Consider the following 23,162-nt stretch of genomic DNA (forward strand, 5'->3'; position numbering starts at 1 on the left):
AAGGTTAATGTAAATAGTGTACCAACGATAAGCCAATTTTTGAGCCCTGAGAATATCTGGAACACTTTTATCTAGAATCCAAACATTTAAAAGCATCAAGGCCCCTAATGGTACATTTCAGTGAAATATGGCAAACAGGAGGTGTTCAAAATGCTGTATTTGATATTGGCAAGCTCTGGGTAACACAGTAGATAAAACCATTTATGCATGCTCCGAAGCTAGGTAGGTTTTTTTCCCATTATCATCTTCCATTTGGTCCTCTCTTATCCCTAAGTATATAGGAAAAGCCATTATTGGGTAATTTATTCATTGTTTCCTTGAGCTATAGAGAAAATAATCAACAGTTGTTTCTCATAGTTGGTCCAGCTAGAAGTTTTGGTAACTAGCTTAGATGAAAATTACAAAAAGTTTATTTTTCTTTTGTTGTACAACATCTTACTGAACCATTTGGCAATAACGCAGCTAGATAAGAGTGGGAAGACACTACAGAGCCATGACCCAACAGTCCCCAGGTCTGAGACGTAAAAACTTATCCCACTTAAGTCCACCTTCAAAATTCAAGTTACATTTCTTTTAGTTTGGATATGGATTCCTTAATCTTCCCTGCGGTGTGGCAGGAAATATTAATGAAAAACATACCTTTTTGCTTGCCAACAGGAAATCTAGGGCTATTTCATTTTCAAAACCACTTGGGTCAGTCAATTCAGGCTACTTTGCTGTGCTTCTGGATTCTGCAATGTATCAGCCAAAGTTAGGAACCATTTTGGGATACAGTTTTAGAATTATTTGATGATAATATTGTTAAGTCCTAAAGTTGGTACTAGAGTTCTTTCATGACTCCTACCCAAAGTGTCATTATTTATTTCTCCAGGAAGATAGGCCTCCTGTCACAAAGAAACATGGTACATTGAAGAGTTATTTATTGGCAACTTCCTAATTATTACCTCACATGTGCAAATATGGCTTTGATGAGGCAGACAAAAGTAAGCATGTGATTGGCTCAGGAATGAAAGACCAGTAGGTCTTTCGATAGTTCGATAGTTCGAAATGCAAGAGAAATTAATGGTTACAGGAATAAGCCAGGAATTGAAGGAATTTTTTTAGTTATTTCAGAATGACAGACATATTGTTAAAGTTGGTGATATTGTCCCCATCTTGGCAAAAAGGCATGTTCTTGAAGAGGTGTCTGTTATAGGTTAGTGTTGGAGACATAGCCTTTATTTGCTTAGAGATGCAGATCTAGATTAGGCATCAGGACCTATTGGGATTGATGGTGTTAGATTACTATAAATACCCTAAAGTAGACGACAGGTAATAGTACTGTTGTTTGGTATCTGAAATGTTTGAAGTATGGCTATAAATATTTTGATGGTAGGATTGGATGTTGGATGACATTTCGAATAATTAGGTTGATGGAAGCTAGAAGGGTGAAAGAGTCAGATTCTAGAATATAGGTGGTGATGATCTCTGAAAGAGCAGTGAAGCTTTGATAAGTCCTCAGATTCATCAAAGAATACAATGGACCAGGTAACAACTGAGATGCCAGATTATAGACCAAAAGGGCAGAGTGTAAGTATTTGCAAACTCACTGTTTTTCGAGAGGTACAGGAATATGTGGAATGAGAATAGGGAGTTTGGAAGACTCCAGGCATTCAGTGGACCTGACCATTGGATAATTTGGCCAGAGAAGTTAGGGTTTAAGGGCCATAAACATTTTTTAAAAATCACGATAGTTGTCTTCCATGGCCCAGGTACGAACAGGCAGTATTTCACTCAAGAAGAAATATTTAAATTGATTTTAGGATGTTGTAAAGTGGGGGCCCAGGGACAATTAATTGTAATTATCCCTTACAACCTTTTTTTTTAAGTTTATTTTTATTTATTTTGAGAGAGAGATAGAGAACATGCAGGGGAAGGGCAGAGAGAGAGGGAGACAGAATCCCAAGCAGAAGCCTCACTGTCAGCTCAGAGCCTGATGCAGGGCTCGATCTCATGAACCATGAGATCAGACCCGAGCCAAAGTCGAGAGGTGGACGCTTAACTGACTGAGCCACCCACGTTCCCCTGTCCCTTACAATCTTAATTATAATGATTATAGAAAGATCTGAGAAAGTTTAGCAGAAGAGATCATTGAAAGCATGAGGGAAGCCTAAACCCAATAGTATTAGGATTTGGTGCAAGCAGAAAGCTAGGAGTAACACTTGTATTATTAATGACCCTTCAGTCTTTAACAAAATAATACCACTTTCTTTAGGCTTTTTAGCAAGCGATATGGGGTTTACAGGTCATTGTACAAGGAATTGTTCTAGTTAGGTGGTTATAGTTGGCTTTATTCTCAAAAAACCTTCTAGCTTCAGGGAAATAGTCTGAGCAATGGTTTGGAAGGACCCATCTGAATCTTTATACAAACCACTTCCAGCGTACCCTATACATTAGAAGAGTGCTGATCCTATAAATGGTCAAGTAAAAATAAACAAGGGTGAGGGATCTACAGTTTCAATAGTCTTTGCTGGGAAAGTTCTGGAAAGCTGAATGCAGCAATACATGATTATTAAATGGACTTTCTAGCAGCTCCTCTGGAATTTCCAAGAAAGTCCTTCAGGTACATTTAAGCAGGCAATTCTTTTTCCATAAGAGATCTCTTCCAAGTAGATTGGCAGGTCATATCACAAAGGAGACATAAATGCATTTCCTCCAACAGTCCTAATGTGTAGACAAAGGCTCAGAAATGGGGAGACAAATAGATCAGTCCAAAATATCCCCTGCAGTAATGTAGTAACTAGCAGAGACCAATTGTGTTTTACTGCATTAGGGCTCCAGGTAGAAAGAATAGTGTTTGCATCCCATAGAAATATGCAGATAGAGTGGCCACCTCGGGAATCCAAAATCAGAGCTCAGTTTATTGCCTGCCAGGCACGGAGGATCCACATCTCTTAGAAAAGGAACAGGAGTCTCACTGAACTGAACGTAGGAAGGCTGGATTTAACGTGAAAAAGTAGCTTTGTCTAAGGGAGGTAAAAGCCAGTGTGTTAGTCTCTGGCTGGCTCAAAAGCAGATTGTAAAGTCTCTCTCAGGAGACGCTATTATTTGATTTTGTGTCATCGACCCTGGGAGCATGAGCCTCAGACAGGTCCAGGAGGAGTTATATAATATCTTGGCGGGCTCTGGGTCACACAGCAGGGAAAACCACACAGGCTTCTCCTTTCACACGTTGGCAGATAAAAAGAGCAAACGTGATTCAATTTTTTAAAAAAATCTGTATTCTGTGTAAAAATTAAATGCAAAGCATACTTCTGGAGAACTACTCACCAAACAGATAATAACAGATGCTGCTTCTTGAGAGGGACCTGGATGAACATCAAGTGATTGGTTTTATGTCTATAGTTGCTACATAGTACGCATATATAAGTATTCACTGACTGACTGAATGAATGAAATGCATTCATTGATGGTACAATTGAGGACAATATCAGGGAGAGGTGGAGTTAAGCAAGTGGTGATGAATTGCACAGGCAGTTCACTTAAGTGGTTTGGCAATAGTAGCAGAGGTTGAAGTTTCAAGGGAGGCTATAGTGGGGCTTTGATATCTCACCTTACATTTTGTTTTCCAGGTTTCCCTCATACCTTGATATGTTCCCTCAATAATACCTCCTTAGTCCCCATGACCTTCAAACTGCGCGTCCCTGGAGATGGCGATGGCCAGAAAAGCATTTCAAGATGTGAGCAGTATTCAGACAACAAAAGACCGCTTTGGAACAAGGACGAAAGACCCATAACGAAACCAAAAGAATTCACCATCACTCCCAGCAGTGGCACCATTCGCCCCCAAGGATTTGCTGCTATCAGGGTAAAGTGCACAGCCTCCCAGCACATACTCCCAGGCAGCCACGCTCTCAGATAGTTACTAGGATCACAGCTAGGATTTGCTTTATACATCCGTTGTCAGCGGGAGGGAGTGCCTCTAATTCACGTGGAAAAGTGGGCCTATAAGGACATAAACCACGGAGGCACAAGAAACCAGATACACATATATTGGGCACAAGAACTGACACTGCTCCCGTGAATTTCCACCAATCCAGAGGCATTGCCTTCACCAAAACGTGGATTCTCGAGAAATCCAGTGAAACCCCTGCTCTGCATAGATAGTACACTCATCAATACAGATGTAAAAAGATTTAAGAACTCACTGATAATTAGGTGCTCCTTTCCTTCAGAATCTAATTGTTTATACCAATCAATGTCCGTATTTGTGCCACAGATGATACCCAGTTTATTCAGATTTTTAATACAAATCTGGGCTTCGTGGTGAACGTAGATGTGATATCCCTAACAGTGCTTTATATTTAGGCCCACAGTGTGATGCTCTGGGCATGGCCTAGCAGAGCCACCAGCAGAATTATTTCACAGCTCACTGAGAAGGATTTTACTGTCTTCCTTCACCTACTTTTGCTCTTCCAAACAGTTAGGTCTAGCATTACTGAAGGCTGCTAAGTTGAAATGATTTTTATCTTTTCTGGGAAAGAAAAAAGAGAAGACTTCCATGGCGAAGGTTGGCAATTTTCTCTTTATTTTTTTTTTTATAATTTTTTTTTCAACGTTTTTTTATTTATTTTTGGGACAGAGAGAGACAGAGCATGAACGGGGGAGGGGCAGAGAGAGAGGGAGACACAGAATCGGAAACAGGCTCCAGGCTCCGAGCCATCAGCTCAGAGCCTGACGCAGGGCTCGAACTCACAGACCGCGAGATTGTGACCTGGCTGAAGTCAGACGCTTAACCAACTGCGCCACCCAGGCGCCCCGGCAATTTTCTCTTTAGTCATGACCTTTGAATATTTAATTCAGGTATGGTTTTAGGCCCCACATTTGCTTTAAATGTTTCATAATATCTCACCGTGAAGCCGCTCATCCTAAATCTTTTCTGGGAGTCTTTGGCTCTCCCAAGGGCATCTCCGTGGGCCCAATGAGGTTTATATCACATATCATTGTCACTTCTCAGGTTCCCAGTCTTAGTCCATTTGGGCTGCTATTACAAATACTTGAGGGGCACCTGGGTGGCACCATGGGTTAAGTGTCTGACTCTTGATCTCAGTTCGGGTCTTGATCTCAGGGTTGTGAGTTCAAGCCCCGCATTGGGCTCCATGCTGGGCGTGGAGCCTACTTAACAAAAAATGTTAAAAAAAAACCCCAAATACTTGAGACTGGGTGGTTTATAAACAACAGAAATTTATTTCTCACGGTTTGGAGGCTGGAAGTCTAAAATCAGGGTGACACATGGTAGAGTTCTGGTGAGGGGCGGCCTGCTGACTTATGTCCTCACGTGCGGAGAGGAGCTGTGGGGTCTTTCTCATTAGGGTCCTCATCCTGTTCATGAGAGCTCCACCCTCATGACCTAATCACCCCCAGTGGCCCCACCTCCTAATTCCCACCACACTGGGGGTTAGGATTTCAACATATGAATTTGGGGGGTGGGGCACAACCTTTCAGATGATGGCAGTTGCTCACTGTGGCTTTCCCAGGAAGAAGCGCTGTTGCAAAGAATTTATTTTTTACTTCGTGCTCAGCCTACACATCACCCACCTTTCCTTTTTTCCCTCTCACGCATCGCACAGGAAGGTTTGCGAAGACGTAGCACCTGCCTAGCAGCCTTCTGTGAGAGCCACTTGCTCTGCCTTCTAACCAGAGCTCAGAGACAGGAACAGGGGTTAGAGTCACTCCAGGAGCCTCTGCATGCTGGGCCAACTGCTTCTCTCCACATCTGACAAATTTTCTTTCCAAATCAGTGGCTCCACCTTCACTTTATTTTCCCTTCAGATTTGGAAAAGCTTTCCCCAAGCTTCAATGTTCACTCCTGAACTACATCAACCATGTCTGTGTGGACTCAAATTTGCATCCAGTGATTCCCTTTGCAACCAAAAAAAAAATTCTTTAATTAGTCCTTCATACATAATTTATGTACTGAAAAGCTTTAACCTATGCTAGAAGCTGTTCTCTAGACTTACAAGTATCTCTTCCACTACAAATCATTTTTAAGCAATTAAAAACGGTGACAGGACCTCAACAGCTAAATGTAATATTTCACAATAATAAATAAAAATCAGAGGATAGAATATACTGGGCACATACTGTCCTTGAATAGACCTTTCTTTGGAGCTTCCCATTTTCTGTTCTAATAATGAATATGGTGGACAGTGGGGAGACAAGATTTTGATTAAAAAAAAAGTCTAGTTGATTTCTTAGGCCCTTTTCTGGAACTGACATGGTTTCATGTTCATTTATTTTGCTGTAAGAGAAACTTAGCTGTAGTGTTTTATTGGTGTGTTGAATTTTTGTAATTTCTATAGACAGGAGGCATAGAGAACAATTTAAATTGAGTAATGAAAGTTTGCTTGTTACGGCTTATCTTTCAGGGTCATTTTTTTCCCCTTATGCAGGTATATGACTTCTTTGATACAGTCTTCTCAGAAATGAGCAAACCTATTGTACTAAAAGCCATTTGGTTTCTAACCTCGCCTTTGAAAAAACTCAGCATGCCCTGACCCCAAAATGTAACTTGTTCAACTGAAAATGTAAAGCGCCAAACACCCCATGAAAAGTACTCAGAAGCCGTCCTCATCAGTGCTGTCCTCCCCTGGCTCCTTTCTCCACTGCACAGAGGGAGGGCCGGCCTTGTGGAAGAGCGGCTTTTCACCTTTATCTTTCCAGGTGACCTTATGCTCCAACACCGTGCAGAAATATGAGCTGGCCCTGGTGGTGGACGTGGAGGGCATCGGGGAAGAAGTGCTGGCGCTCCTAATCACAGCCAGGTATCACACTCACCTGCTTTCTCTCCTCCTGCGTCTCCCCTGAGCCGCCAGCCAGCAATGGCTGCCTCTCACGGAGGCAGCATGCCTGCAATCAGTTCTCACTGCATTTGTTCTGCTTTCCTGGGAAAGCAAATCTGATATGGAATCTGATATTCAAATGATAAAGCTTTAAAACAGCAAGCACACACCTCTGGTGCAGATAAGAAAAGGGGTGTGTGTGTGTGTGTGTGTGTGTGTGTGTGTGTGTGTGCGTGCGCACGCGTTTTGCAGCGTTAGGAATAATAGTGCTCCCTAATGGTCTGACTTTCCGTGTATGTAACTGAAAGGGTTCTACCAGGAAGAGGTGAACAGTTGCTGTTTTTCTTTACATTTTTTTTAGTGTTTCTTTTATTTTTGAGAGAGAGAGGCATAGCGTGAGCAGGGGAGGAGGAGAGAGAGAGAGGGAGACAGAATCCGAAGCAGGCTCCAGGCTCTGAGCTGTCAGCACAGAGCCCGACGTGGGGCTTGACCTGAGATCATGACCTGAGCCGAAGTTGGACACTTGAAGGACTGAGCCACCCAGGCACCCCATAAGTTGCTGTTTTTGTAATTTTTATCTTTAAATATAGTACTCCAGGGTTATGCCCAGAAAGAGTGGTGCTCACAGGCCTGCAGTGGAAGGTCCATTTAGCAAGACAGTTCTGCACTAGGACACTTACTATGACTTCAATGCAGGCTGCAAGCAGGCCTCCCGAATGAGGCTAACAACATAAACTCCTCAGAACTGTACCCACCTTCTCTCCATTTTAATAGAGGCAGCAGTGGACTCTCAAGTCAGGTTAAGATCCTGGCTCTGCCATTTGTTGATTGTGTCTCCTTGACCAAGTTGGGGTCTTCCTAAGAGTGGAGTGTGATGCTAATGATGACAGTGATCCTGATTAAATAAATAAAATCGTGGACCACACTCTTGCCAAAGCAAACAGGTATTCAGGTCTGGGGCTTTAGAGGGTTTGTATGAAAATGCCATCTAAATGAAATTGAGAAAATTACTTAATAAAAGCCTGATAACATATCCATCCCTAGAGTTTAGGTCTCATGAATTTCAGATGTATCAGAAAGAACTTGAAGGTCAAGGCCTTGCCATGGTCTACTTAGTCCTTCTAAAGACCTAACTAATTGTTTTGCGTGTTTAAAAACAGAAAAAGCTCTTTCATCTGGTCCTTTCTATACCCAGGTTTAGCTTTTTTGTCTAGGCTTGCATTTCTTTTCTGGGTGGGTTGATTCTGATACTTTCCCCTTTTCAGCCCCCTTTCCCTGAAGCTGTCAATGGGAAACCCTGAGTTAAAGAAAACAACAACAACAACAACAACAGAGTCCTAAGAGGCTATGAGTTTCCTACCATGTGTACTCTATGACCCAAGTGAAATACTCTAAGTCCTATCAGCCACAGTGTTTCAGGTAGTGAAGGGTTAGCTTTATGCAAGTCATCGGGTCAACTGACAGCTTCCATTCTAGCTAAAAATGAACACTCATCCCGTGCTAAACCTCAAATTTTGGGTTAACAAGACTCACTTTCATGTCATTATTTTTGGTGTAATCGGTAGGAACTGCTTGAAGACCCTCAACAAAAGAATTGCTTTCAGAACTTGCAGAGAGCCAGCCGTGACAGCTCGCGGTGCCCTCTACCACAGGTTAATCATCTCTGACTGAGCTCTCGCTCAGTGCATTAGGCACTGTGCTGTGCTCTTCTCTCACGTTAGCTCCTGTATTTCCCACAACACTCTGAGTTAATTATGCTAATGTCAATCCCTAGAATTGCCTTCATTTTACCTAGGAGCAAAATGCAACTCCGGTAGGGAAAGCAACTTGCTCAAGGTTGTATTTGTTAAGGTCACTCTTTGAGCCTGGCTCTGATTCAGACACCACTGCTCCTCACCACGACACTATATTGTGACGGTGCAGCGAGGCAGGGAAGACTTTGAGTTGTAGACACAAAATGAAACACAGATAACCTCATGATAGACCAACTGCACACACAGGGCTTCAACTCCTCCTCCCCTGCATCCCACTCTGCCTCCCCTCCCCTACCACACCCACCTTCACGTTGAGCACCACTGTCACGGTGCCATTTCTGGGTTGAGCAGCTGCCCAAGCCTGATCCAAGACAGCTGTTCTGCCTAGGAATTAGAATTATTACCATAATTTAGATGGTGCAAACTGTAGCTCGTCCTCGGGGGACTCTGACTGGTCCAGAGTGTCACAGCTAGTTAGGACCCCATGCTGGTAGCATTGGCCCTATTTGCCTTGGAAACAGTTCCACTACCCTAAGGAACTTACACTGTGGGAGCCCCTTGGTAAAAGAAAGCCAAATATGAAAAACAATGGAAATGTTAGTCATTACTCATGGAAGACGGCTGTTTAAGGAGTCTTGCTTCTAGCCCTTTTTTGATTAAACAGTGGTGACTGGGGGCTAAGGGATAGGAATGACAGGAGAGAAGATTTAAAAATGATTAATGTAGTTATTAGAGAAAAACCATGTGACAGTGACAAATGTGTTTAACTTGGGACTCTGCATTCTCCATCTGTAAACAAGCTCTCTATCCTTTTGAATTCTTTAATGGGTCTTTCCTTTGAGCAGGTGTATCGTACCTACCCTCCACATGGTGAACACAGAGGTGGACTTTGGGCACTGCTTCCTGAAGTACCCCTATGAGAAAACGGTCCAGCTTGTCAATCACGATGACCTCCCAGGATGCTATGAGGTTCTACCTCAGGTGACTTACTTTATCCTTTTTCAGTGTTGATTTTTCTTCAGTTGGATTCCCTCAATGAGAAAGAGAAATCCTTCTAAAGAGCCATATTCCTGAACACATGACCTTCTGTAATTCTGATTTTGAACCCTGGGATAAAACGGGCATGGGGTCATAAAGCCACAGCTGGATTGCCACCTGCATGATCGAGCAGCTGCAGGTGTAAACAGTTCTTAATTTCCCAGGGAAATTGCCTTTGATAAAGAAAGGCAAGGGTCAATTAAGCCAACATGCAGAAGTTTCACCTACAAATAATTGCCTATGAATTAATCAGTCGTGGGAAATGAGGCAGAGCTAAGAGTTTTCATTTATGGCTATGGCTGTGACTTTAACAGCATCGCTAAAATACAGTAATACAGTATTTATAAATGGACTTGTTGAACTAGAAGGCTAGAGACACTACAAAAAGAAAAAATGAAGTTGCCTTCAAATGTTTTATGAATGGATCTGTCCACATGCCACTACACCCAGCTAGGTGGGGCACTGAGCAATGAAGCACATATGGGTTCAAGAGTCAAAAAGATCTGCATAGACTAAAGTAATGGAAGGTCACTAATAGGATGCAATTTACCAAGAATGCATTTGGGTTTAAAACTCTATTGTTCTGTAAGGACAGTACTCTAATAAAAATTCATGCCAAAAAAAAAAAAATCCCAAAAACAAGTCAGATGGGGGTTTTATTTGACTACAGTTTCAAAATGTGTTCAAAGACCAGTATGGAGGCCTCAGAACCAAGGCGGGTTAGGCTGTATAAGAGAAACACTGTGATCAGCTAAAGGAAGGAGATAGCTACTGCTCAAGGCAGTGCCAGGTTTTGTCTTCAGATATTGACACTGTATTTTTTTAGTGGAAACATGAGAAAAAAAATCACATGTGAAGTAACCAGAATGGCAATCAACATCATCTGGAAATCCAAGTTATATGAGGAGCACAGTGTTTAATTGGGAACAGGAAAGCCTTAACTAGGATGAAATAGCCACCCTTCCCTTCAAAGGGCTATTATATAGAAGAGGAAATTAGAACTATTGTATGGGCTTCTCTGAGACAAAACCAGAAACCAAGGGTTGGGTTGATGGGAGACAACATTTCTAACTTTTAGACGATCAACAATGGAACAGGCTAGCCTTGAGTATTGTATGATCATCTCAAGATCTTAGAGCACAGTTTACTTACATCTGGGGTAATGAGGAAGCTTTTTCTGCACAGGCGGGCTTGGAAACGGGTGAGGCACTTGCCATGAGCACAGAATTTGGTTGGTGGGGGGAGCCAAAAAACTCAGGGATCAAGATAAATCATATTTTCATGTCACATTTTAAGAAATCAAAATTAATAGTTCATAAAAAAATCAAGATAATAGATAAAGGCAGAATCAGCTGATTTTCCCTTTTGCTTCAGGTTCCAGTAAGGCTGGGCAGAGCAGTGCTACATAGGCAAGATGCGTTAGATTAGGCCATGTTAGGCCAGCCCAGGTGTACGAAGACCATGGGGGTCCCTGGACAGGTGAAATCTGTATGTTCTGTCTTTCTCCAACAGCTAAGGTTTCCCAGAATTACCCAAACTTATTTGGTCATGAGATTTTTTTTAAGATTTTTTTTAATGTTTATTTATTTATTTTTGAGAGAGAGAGAGCCACACACGTGAGCGGGGGAGGGACAGAGAGGAAGAATCCCAAGCAGGCTTCTGGCTGCTAACATAGAGACTGACATGGGGCTCAATCTCACAGACCATGAGATTGTGACTGGAGCTGAAATCAAGAGTCAGATGCTCAACCAACTGAGTCACCCAAGCACCCCCATCTAGCTAAAGTTTTATTTGTTGCTGTTGTTCCATAAAAGGGAGTAATATAGGGGCGCCTGGGTGGCTCAGTGGGTTAAGCTTAGTCTGACTTCAGTTCACGTCACCATCTCACAATCCGTGAGTTTGAGCCCCACATCAGGCTCTGTGCTGACAGCTCAGAGCCTGGAGCCTGCTTCGGATTCTGTGCCTCCCTCTCTCTCTGCCCCTCCCCTGCTCATGCTCTGTCTCTCTCTGTCTCAAAAATAAAATAATAAAATAAAATAAAAACATTAAAGAAAAGCTAGTAATATGCTGCGGAGCAAGGTTCTAAAGGACATACATTGGTAAACACTGGGTAACATTCATTCATTCACCTACCTATTTTGCCATTTAAAAAACATGTAGTGAGCATATGTGTTGGGCCAGCAATCGCGCCAGCAGAGGCCCAGGTCATGCCCTAGGAAGTTGACAGCCCATGGAACAGATGGACACAGATAGTACATGCTACGGAGAAGGACTGTAGGATGCCCCCTAGGGACAGAGGAAACACCCTTACACTAGAGCACGAAGGATACCTGTGGGTATTCAGGATAAATGTGCAGGTCCATTGAAGGGAGAGGGCATTCCAGAGTGTTGGAAGTAGGAAGCAGTATCATGTGTTCAGGAAAATCCAGTGGTCCCTGTTGACAAAGCGTAAAGGGACCAGGTGGTGGAGGACGTGGAAGGCCAGGTGAAGGAATTTGGCCATGGGAAGCTGTTCCCATGAACTAATTCACACTGTGGATAATTTCTGCATCTTGCTGGGTTGTGCACTTTGGATTGGGGCCTTCTGCACACCCTGCTTCCCTTTAGCAGAATTGAGGTGCTGATCCCCATTTACTTGCCTGAATGATGACATCCTCCTAAAGAACCTGCATGGACTTGGGGCCTCACCTGTTTCAAAATAATCTAATATGCTATTTATTTTGTGCCCTGCCAGGGGCTTGCTTATCCTTCCAGCTTGTCTCTCCCACCAGGTACATGAAGACATGCCGGCTGTGTTACTCTCCAGTCCTACCCCCTGTGGAGTCATCCCCCCCCACAGCACCATTCACATACCTCTGGCCCTGGAGACCCAGGTCACTGGGGAATATAGGTCCATAGTTTACATCTCAACCTTTGGGAGCCCGGACCCCCCTATGGTGAGAGCCAGTTTTCAGACTTACATTTAAAGTTGCTGTATATCTTGCATATTCCATATCTGCATATCCTCTGCTTTCTCGCAATTCTAGAATTGTACATTTTCACTCTGCAGTGGCAAAGTACCAGTGTTGTGTTACTTCGGGAACTTATCTTCAGATCCATTGAGAAGTAGTGCTGTTTTATAGCATTTGTTCTTTTTAATTCCTTATTCATTCTATTTTATTTATTTTTTAATTTTTAATTTTTCTACAATTTACTTTTTATGTGTTCAATTAAATAATTTTTTTATTTAAAAAAGTTTTATTTTATTTAACATTTTTTTCATTAAAAAATTTTATTTATTTATTTATTTATTTTTTATTTTTTAATATATGAAATTTACTGTCAAATTGGTTTCCATACAACACCCAGTGCTCATCCCAAAAGGTGCCCTCCTCAATACCCATCACCCACCCTGCCCTCCCTCCCACCCCCCATCAACCCTCAGTTTGTTCTCAGTTTTTTTTTTTTTTATTTTTTTTAATTTTTTTTATTTTTTAATATATGAAATTTACTGTCAAATTGGTTTCCATACAACACCCAGTGCTCATCCCAAAAGGTGCCCTCCTCAATACCCATCACCCACCCTGCCCTCCCTCCCACCCCCCATCAACCCTCAGTTTGTTCTCAGTTTTTAACAGTCTCTAATGCTTTGGCTCTCTCCCACTCTAACCTCTTTTTTTTTTTTTTTTTTCCTTCCCCTCCCCCATGGGTTTCTGTTATGTTTCTCAGGATCCACATAAGAGTGAAACCATATGGTATCTGTCTTTCTCTGTATGGCTTATTTCACTTAGCATCACACTCTCCAGTTCCATCCATGTTGCTACAAAAGGCCATATTTCATTTTTTCTCATTGCCACGTAGTATTCCATTGTGTATATAAACCACAATTTCTCTATCCATTCATCAGTTGATGGACATTTAGGCTCTTTCCATAATTTGGCTATTGTTGAGAGTGCCGCTATAAACATTGGGGTACAGGTGCCCCTATGCATCAGTACTCCTGTATCCCTTGGATAAATTCCTAGCAGTGCTATTGCTGGGTCATAGGGTAGGTCTATTTTTAATTTTCTGAGGAACCTCCACACTGCTTTCCAGAGCGGCTGCACCAATTTGCATTCCCACCAACAGTGCAAGAGGGTTCCTGTTTCTCCACATCCTCTCCAGCATCTATAGTCTCCTGATTTGTTCATTTTGGCCACTCTGACTGGCGTGAGGTGATATCTGAGTGTGGTTTTGATTTGTATTTCCCTGATAAGGAGCGACGTTGAACATCTTTTCATGTGCCTGTTGGCCATCCGGATGTCTTCTTTAGAGAAGTGTCTATTCATGTTTTCTGCCCATTTCTTCACTGGGTTATTTGTTTTTCGGGTGTGGAGTTTGATGAGCTCTTTATAGATTTTGGATACTAGCCCTTTGTCCGATGTGTCATTTGCAAATATCTTTTCCCATTCCGTTGGTTGCCTTTTAGTTTTGTTGGTTGTTTCCTTTGCTGTGCAGAAGCTTTTTATCTTCATAAGGTCCCAGTAATTCACTTTTGCTTTTAATTCCCTTGCCTTTGGGGATGTGCCGAGTAAGAGATTGCTACGGCTGAGGTCAGAGAGGTCTTTTCCTGCTTTCTCCTCTAAGGTTTTGATGGTTTCCTGTCTCACATTCAGGTCCTTTATCCATTTTGAGTTTATTTTTGTGAATGGTGTGAGAAAGTGGTCTAGTTTCAACCTTCTGCATGTTGCTGTCCAGTTCTCCCAGCACCATTTGTTAAAGAGACTGTCTTTTTTCCATTGGATGTTCTTTCCTGCTTTGTCAAAGATGAGTTGGCCATACGTTTGTGGGTCTAGTTCTGGGGTTTCTATTCTATTCCATTGGTCTATGTGTCTGTTTTTATGCCAATACCATGCTGTCTTGATGATGATATAGTCAACATATAGTGTCATATGAGTTTCAGGTGTACAATACAGCGATGCAACAAATCTATATATTACTCCATGCTCATCATAAGTGCACTCTTAATCCCTTCACCTATTTCACCATTTCTCCCCTCACCCCCCACCTCTCCTCTGGTAACCGTCTGTTTTTTCTCCATAGTTAAGAGTCTGTTTTTTGGTTTGTCTCTTTTTTTTCCCCTTTGTTTTTTTTTATTTCTTAAATCCACATATGAATGAAATTGTATAGTATTTGTCTTTGACTGACTGACTTATTTTGTTTAGTATTATACTCTCTAGATCCATCCATGTTGTCACAAATGGCAAGATTGCATTCCTTTTTATGGCTATGTATGGTATTCCATTTATGGTGTTATATATATATATATATATATATATATATATATATATATATATATATGGAAATTTCTTGTCTACAGCAATAGATCCATCCATGTTGTCACATATGGTAAGATTTCATTCTTTTTTATGGCTGAATAATACCTTGTGTGTGTGTATATATATATACACACATGCACACACACACATATATATGGTATTACATATACATATATATATATATGTTTATGGAATTTTCTTGTCAATAGCAGTTGTTCTTAAACTCCTATCAGGAGTTCCTCACACACACAGACATGCCTGGCCCCTTTCCAGTCCTATTAAATCAGAATCTCTGAGGGGAGAGCAGATCTGTGTGTTTAACATCCTCCTCAGTTGTTCCTGGTACAAAGCTGAGTATCACTCGCTTGCTGCATGTGGACTCTGAGAGTGGTTTCAGTCACTGCTCACTGGATCTTTCCTGTATATTGACTGGACTCATAGCTCAAATTAACCTACTGAAGCTTTGAGAACTGACCTCTCTCCAAGTGTGGGAAGAAGGAGACACGGAAAGCTGTCTGCTGCCTGGGCTGAATCAAAGGGTGAATCTTGAATCTTGAAGGAGGTTCCCCAACAGGCAATGAATCCTTAGACATTCTGAATGCTTAGAGAGGAGAATATATTCTGCTTTTATCTCTAACACGTAAGATGCCATAGATAAGCCACCTGACTTAGAAAGCAACATCACAGAGTCAGCCCAACCCAAAAGGTGCCACCGGTCCAGCCACCTTCCCTGCACAGATGCAGCCCATGAAAAGGTTGCTTGCTGAGCAGGTAGCACTTCATGAAAGAAAAAAGTCCCCCTTCCTCAGGCAGACACAATGCCTGGATGAAGGCACAGGACTGGGGGGAATAGAGCAAGTCCCCAACCTCCACTGCTGTGTGCAATGGGCAGTCCTGTTGTGCCACTAGTAAGCAATAGAATGGGGGCTCCATCCAGCCACTTCTGACTCTGAAGTGTCAGTCCTTAAGCCCACTCTGAGTGTTCTCGAGGCTGGAGTGCTGGCTGGCATGTAGAGGACCATTATTCTCATTTCCCTACAACGCACAACTTGGGCTGACCAGGGAAGCCAATCATCCTTCTTGGGGAGGAATTCCAGGCTGGATTCACGGGTCTGACCAGCATGGCCATCTCTGGGTCACTCTGACCACAGACTGCAGGGATAAAGAACGACAGATCTCATAAGCACCCTTTTGCACCCCTGCTCTTTATAAAAGAGATGGCCAGAATCTTCTGTTTCAAGTGATCTTTGAAGGCCAGCTGTTTTCAGCTGTCCTCATGTTCTTTCTCTTGTGTGGAACACAGGTATGTCACTTAAAGAGCATCGGAGAAGGCCCAGTTATCTATGTACATCCCACTCAAGTTGATTTTGGCAATATCTACGTCCTGAAAGACTCCTCAAGGATTCTCAACCTATCTAACCAGTCCTTCATCCCCGCGTTATTTCAGGCACGCATGGTGAGTAAGTAGATGGCTGGGCCATCATATGATGAAATTACAGCTTTGCCTCTATCTTATAGGCAGTGGTCCTATTTTTGCAAAATGACTTTGAAAGAAATGGATCAGCAGGAGTAGAGATGTATATGGTTCAATTGCATTAAATTATGTCATTTTCATCCCCAATTGCTCTTTATTATAATCCTTTTGTTGACTAAGAAACACAATATGTATATAGTTTGGTAATCAATATATCTACTCTAGTTTTGGGAAGATGCTTCAAAGATCTTCTCACTGAACTGTACCTAAGCCTAGCCTTTCACCTCCAGAAAACACCTTTTAAATGTCTCTGTAACTGAAAATGCCTTTTTATCTTGAATTTGAACACTTTTGGCCACAAATATGTTAGTATGCTTATTCTCTCTTCCTTTTAAAAAGCAGTATTTTGACATAGCTTATAAGGATGTTTGAAATACAGCAATATTCGCCGAAAGTAGAAATTAAAGAAAACAGCAAAACAAAGATAAATGCAAAAATAGATATATAATAGTCCTAGAAATGAGTCTGTCTTGTGTCTCTGCATTTTATAATGATATTTAGATCTGCTAGTCTCCTATAAGCTCATTTTTAACAGAGATAATACCAATTTTTGCAGAATGTAGGGATTTCTAGTCAGCAATTGAAAATATGTTTGGTTTTAGAAGATTTTTTGATTTAAATATAAATTTTTAAATAGCACATCCCTTCTCCTACCCCCAAATTATTGACATTTGAATGAACACTAACACTTGGTTTCAGCATGTGTCACATAGTTCTGAAAAATCAATGATTAATTTTCTCAAAGTCACTATTAGAAGGAACAGGATCACAGTTTTCTGCTGACATGTGGCAGCTCCTCAGAGTCATTGGTCCCAATTAGCATTCATTTATCATGATCATGATTCCTTTTTATTATCATTTGTCATTACTCCTCATAAAGGCAGCCATTTCCTGTGCAGTCACTGCTCTTTTTAGCCTGAGGTTCGGACACAACTCCACACTTGTCCCAGTGCCTTATGGATCTTGTGTGGAGAATAATGTTTAACGATACTTTAAAAACCTACAGAAAAGACCTCTTTGCTAGCTTTTATCCAGTGAGTTAGTTGATGTGCTTGCTGGAAAACATGGGGTGTTGCCCAGAAAGTGCTGCTCTCCGTGTAGTTGTGTACATGCAGGGTTCACAGCGGAGAGACAGAGAGGCAGCCGAGTTGTCAAGGACAATGAGAGGTGGCTCAGGAGGGTGCTGGCAGATTACAGAAGCTGAAAAAGGACAGAGACGACAAGAATGCTTAGGTACCAGTGGAGCAACCACCGACCTGCTCATTTTCAGATAACTCCAGATTTCACTTTTTATGTTACCCTTAGATACATTTTAAGAACCAAAAAAGCACATCAAGGTTCTGTTGTTTTTTACTAATATACTTTACATATTGAATGACCCAGCTGGTTGTTAAAATGAGACTCTTTCTTTTCCATGAAGGCTTCATGATTCCATCTTTTGATTCTTTAATATCATCTTAAAACAGCAAGCTCCAGTTCCAAGGAGCCAAACGTGTGATATTAGTGGTCTGCTGTAGAATGTTGTTTTTCCTGCAATCCTTTTCTGGAAAACTGGTGTTTATTGAGTTGGTTGTCCTTGCAGCATAGAGGTACTTCAACTGTAATTCTCATGGGTGAAGATTAAACTCCTTTCATATTTCAGCTGGAGTTTTGAGGGATATCCTAGTCAATAAACACTATATGTGTTAATATTATAGGAATTGAATGACACTAACTTGGAAGTTAACTACAGTGGGAAGAAATTTCAACTTGATATACAGTATTGAAACTGCAAATTCATTCTCACAGAAATTCCCAGGCATTAGGAAAAGTTTCAATTAATAGTTGTTTTTTCTCCATCTAAGCCTAGAGCTCAGTACCCAGGTTAGCGGTGGTCACATATTTGTTGCATTTAATTTCTCACTCAGAAAAAAGCAGGGCAATGGCACATTCTTCATTTCTTCTGTTATTACTATGAATTCAGGTCCGAAAGTTCTCTTTTCCCGCTGGATGCCCTGACAGGAGGGGTCATCATCTCTCCTCTTTTGGCTGTCAGTGAATGGTGAATGTCAGCTCTCACCACATGCTGCACCCACTTAACCTCAGCCTTGAGCCTTTGTCACACTCAGCCTTGTGCGTGGCCTGCACATCTCGGCAACCCCTGTGATTAGCTTCTCCCTGGGCAAGAAGCATGCTTGTTATCAGCTGGAGGGTCAGCGGATGGGAAGCTGGAAGCCCACCTTCACTGTTCTGTTGGGAAGATAAACGACACTTAGATTGATCTTGAATTTCTCAGAAATAAATGCTGGGGGCACCTCAGTCGGTCAAGCATCTGGCTCTTGACTTCTTGACTTCGGCCCAGTTCGTGATCTCACACTTTGTGAGATCAAGCCCTGCTTCGGGCTCTGCGCTAACAGAATGGAGCCTGCTTGAGATTCTTTCTCCCTCTCTCTCTGCCCCTTCCCCACTCTCTTGCCCTCTCTCTTGTTCTCTCTCTCTCTCAAAATACATAAATAAATAAATAAACATTTAACAGAAAAAGAGAAAGAAATGCTGTACCAAAAAAATGATTAAAAAGCCTGACATTTCTTAGTATAATATGGAGTGAAGACAGTGAAGATTTTATTTTTTCTGTTTCAGTAAAGTATAAAAAAACAAAACAGGGGCGCCTGGGTGGCGCAGTCGGTTAAGCGTCCGACTTCAGCCAGGTCACGATCTCGCGGTCCGTGAGTTCGAGCCCCGCGTCGGGCTCCGGGCTGATGGCTCGGAGCCTGGAGCCTGTTTCCGATTCTGTGTCTCCCTCTCTCTCTGCCCCTCCCCCGTTCATGCTCTGTCTCTCTCTGTCCCAAAAATAAATAAAAAATGTTAAAAAAAAAACAAAAAACCATTTATTTAAAAAATTCACGGGGCGCCTGGGTGGCGCAGTCGGTTGAGCGTCCGACTTCAGCCAGGTCACGATCTCGCGGTCGGTGAGTTCGAGCCCCGTGTCAGGCTCTGGGCTGATGGCTCAGAGCCTGGAGCCTGCTTCCGATTCTGTGTCTCCCTCTCTCTCTGCCCCTCCCCCGTTCATGCTCTGTCTCTCTCTGTCCCAAAAATAAATAAAAAATGTTGAAAAAAAATTAAAAAAAAAAAAAACAAAACAAAAAAACAAACCAAAAAAGTTGATCAGTAAAAGCAGACTGTTCTGTGACCCGGAGCAGGAAGTCTCCTTTGCTTTGGAATGCCGGAAATACCAGACTCCCCTAAAGGTTCCCCGTGGCTGATTTATTTGGATTTAAGCTGAAGGTCTCAAAACAACAGAGTAAGTCACCTCCAGTTTGGAGGGTTAAAAAACATCAGAATGTGAGAGCAGAGCAGAGGAAGGCTGTTTGGGCAACAGTGTATGGGCTCGGCTCATACGCACGGCGCTCCTTGGGTGACAGCACAAAAGAGGGCAAGAATATGATAGGACCTCAGCCCTGGGCTAGAAGATAGAGAGTCCTTCTTTGCATGGGTGCCCCTTGCTAGACAGAGAAAGCGCATTGCTCAGCACTTATCTGGAAACATTTGGAACCCGTTCAACCTAGGGGAACTGTTAACTTGAGAACTTGCGTACAGATGTTAGTGACACCTTGGGATTCAGCTGGTGCTAAAGCATTTCGCGGGGGCCCTCTGCCTCTGTGATCTGTGGGAGAGACCATTTTAGTTAGACCTTTAGAGTTTCTAGGATCCAGGAAACAAGAATTCTGATGCCTGAGTCAAGCATGGTTCCTTTTAAACATTTATTTTGTTGGTCACTTGCCAGAGCCATTCACGGTGATACAGCATCCCGGGAATCTTTGGGCTTTCACATCTCCTTCAGACCCTAAGCCATTGGGGTATTCCCTTGTTTAAGTAGGGATGCCCTTTCTATATTTCCTTGTTTGTATGCTCCTTGTTTGTCTCCTGCAAATGACAAGGGTCTCCGCTTTGAATTCCTAGCACCGAGCAGCAGGCTTGGGCATATGATGATGATGGTATGATGGAATTGATGGTATGATGGAATTAATTGTAACTAATGTTTATTTTGTTCTATTTGCCACTTTATGTTCAGTATTTCACTTATCATAACTCTCTGAGAGAAATATGTTATAGTGCCCATTTTAAGGAGGTAGAAACGGAGGCACAGACAGGTTAAATAAATTGGCATAAAAACCATCTAAGTGGCAAAATATTCAGTTCACATATGTAAATGTGTGTAGAAGTTCTTCACTACCATAGCTCTTAGAAGAGTTTAAAAACAAAATTATGACCTAGTTTAGCAAAATAAATAGACAAACTCAGAAGGAGATTGGCAGGCATTTCATATCCAGTGAGACTGTTGGTGCTGGACCCTGTCCATTTTAGGACATAGTGGAATTGTAGCCATTCTGGAGAGCTTGTTTGTTTATTTGTTTGTTTGTTTGCTTGTTTGTTTGTTTTGAGAGAGATAGAGTGAGTGAGCATGCACAAGCTGGGGAGAAGGGCAGAGGGAGAGAGAGAGAGAGAGAGAGAGAGAGAGAGAGTGAGCGCATCTCAAGCAGGCTCCACACTCAGCACAGAGCCCGACACAGGGTTCAATCCCACGACCCTGGGATCATGACTTGAAATCAAGAGTCAGCTGCTCAACCAACTGAGCCACCCAGGTATCCCTGGGGATCTTATTTTTAACTTGTGACAACTGGTTTGTTAAAATCTATAGATATACCTTATATACTACACCATCCTGAAATACCTGAAGGTCATAATGGATCTAGAATTTCGTCCTCCTTTGGGGAACTTAATGTAGTAGGGAATTAGTGCTAGAGAGATTTCTAATGGACAGACTAATTGTCCAAGGCCTTTTGATAGATGATTATTAAGATATCACACCCCAGGGGCTCCTGGGTGACTCAGTCGGTTGAGCATCCAACTCTTGTGTTCAGCTCAAGTCATGATCTCGTGGTTCATGAGATTGAGCCCCACATTGGGTTCCGTGCTTTCAGTGCAGAGCCTACTTGGGATCTCTCTCTCCCTCTCCCTCTGGCTCTCTCTCAAAATAAATAAATAAACTTAAAAAAAAGATACCATATCCATAATGTGTGTGTGAAGAGAAGAGAGAATGAGCTTTTTCTCAGCTTTTAAATAGCTTTTTGTTGTATTCCATTTATCTACCCCCGATTCAATATCCCTGGTGTCTTAAATGGTGGAGCTTAATGATAACAGTAATAGCTAACATTATTATGTACCAAGTACTGTTCTAAGTTTTTCATGTGTATTATTTTATATAATCTCAAGGACTTGACTGCATGGGTATGAGGCACAGGGATGATGAATAAGTTGTCCAAATTTGCATGACTATAAAATGAACACTAGAGCTATACTGCTATAATTAGTCTGGATATCTATTAGGGTTCCTTTTATGGCCTTTAGTAAAGGCTTATTCATCCTTTGTCATCTCTTCTGAGTTTCTTCCTGTGAATGGTACCTTCTAATTAGATGTTAACCATGTATAGGAACTCTGTTGAATTATGTGTATCCGTCTATATCAGTCTTCAATCTTGCTACACATCTGTTAATTAGTTCTAATTGTTGGTAAACCCTCATGTGCAGACTTCCTGTCCAGTCCTTACACCTTGCTTCTTATTCTTTACTTATCACATTAGATAGGATCCTCAACGTAATATTGAAAAGTAAAGTAAGTTAGAGTGAGCATCTCTATCTTATCCCTGACTTTAATGAATAAGCTTCAAATGTTTCACTTTAAGCTAATATCTTCCACGGATTTTTGATAAATACCTATGTCACATTCAGGAAGTTCCCATCTATCCCTCTTCTCATATCATGAACATGTACTAAAACTTAATGTGTTTCCTGTGTCCATTCAAATGATATGATTTTCTTCTTCTGTTAGTACAGTGAATTAAGTTAATAGACTTTCTGGTTGTAAATCACCTTTACATTCTTGGGATGACTCTAATCAGTTATAATGTTATTTGAGTACACTACTGATAAGATTGCTATCATATTATTTAGATTTTTGCATCTTTTTGTTAACAATTTTTTTTTACATTGCGTTTTTCTGGTTTTGGTATCAAGAATATTGTATTCTTACACTATGAGTTAGCTTTTCCTCTTTTGAATCTTTGAAAAGATCTTTACATAATCTATATAAAGAAGTAGTAAAGAAATTTTAACTAGCATGCAAGAAATAGTAAAGAAATTTCAACTAATGATTTATTTTCTATAATGGTTATATTTAGATTTTAATTTTTCTAGAAATTTTTCATTTTATCTAAATTTGCAAATGTATTGGCATAAAATTATTCCAATGTTTTTATGATTTAAAAATGTCCATGTACTAATTTCTGCTCTTAGTTTTACCATTTTTTTCTACATTCCTTACAATTATTTTGTTCTTCTTCAAGTACCTTAAACTGGAATGTTTAACAATATTTTAAATCTTAGTTTAATCATGTATTTAAAGTTTATAAATATTTATGTAACACTTTAGCTCCATAGCAATCATCTTTATTTGCAACACTTTTTTATAAATATTTGGTAAACTTTACTGTGATTTTATTTTTAATATGTGAGTTATATATGGTTGTATATTTTTAATTTTTTACATTTCCATTTTGTATGGAAATTCAATAGATAACTTTAAACTGTAATGAAATTGAAACACATGGTTTGTGTGACACATAGTCTTTGAATTTGTGCTTTGGGATACAGTGCTATGGTTGGTTTTGATAAATATTTC

At 41.2% G+C, this 23,162-nt stretch overlaps 1 protein-coding gene across 15 annotated transcripts in view; it reads left to right on the top strand.

Annotated features, from left to right (window-relative positions):
- Positions 1-23,162, top strand: part of HYDIN (HYDIN axonemal central pair apparatus protein) — a 443,605-nt gene that overhangs the window by 224,102 nt on the left and 196,341 nt on the right. For all 15 annotated transcript variants that reach the window (XR_006196932.1, XM_042917620.1, XM_042917622.1 and 12 more), the window contains 5 exons: positions 3,612-3,847; positions 6,703-6,803; positions 9,421-9,556; positions 12,385-12,549; positions 16,214-16,366. Coding sequence is in view for 14 of the 15 variants with exons in the window: in XM_042917620.1 (XP_042773554.1) it covers positions 3,612-3,847; positions 6,703-6,803; positions 9,421-9,556; positions 12,385-12,549; positions 16,214-16,366 (791 nt within the window). In the remaining variant the exon portion in view is untranslated. The remainder of the gene's footprint in view (positions 1-3,611; positions 3,848-6,702; positions 6,804-9,420; positions 9,557-12,384; positions 12,550-16,213; positions 16,367-23,162) is intronic.

The sequence above is a fragment of the Panthera leo genome, chromosome E2 (assembly GCF_018350215.1).
Source record: "Panthera leo isolate Ple1 chromosome E2, P.leo_Ple1_pat1.1, whole genome shotgun sequence".
Classification (NCBI taxonomy): Eukaryota; Metazoa; Chordata; class Mammalia; order Carnivora; family Felidae; genus Panthera; species Panthera leo.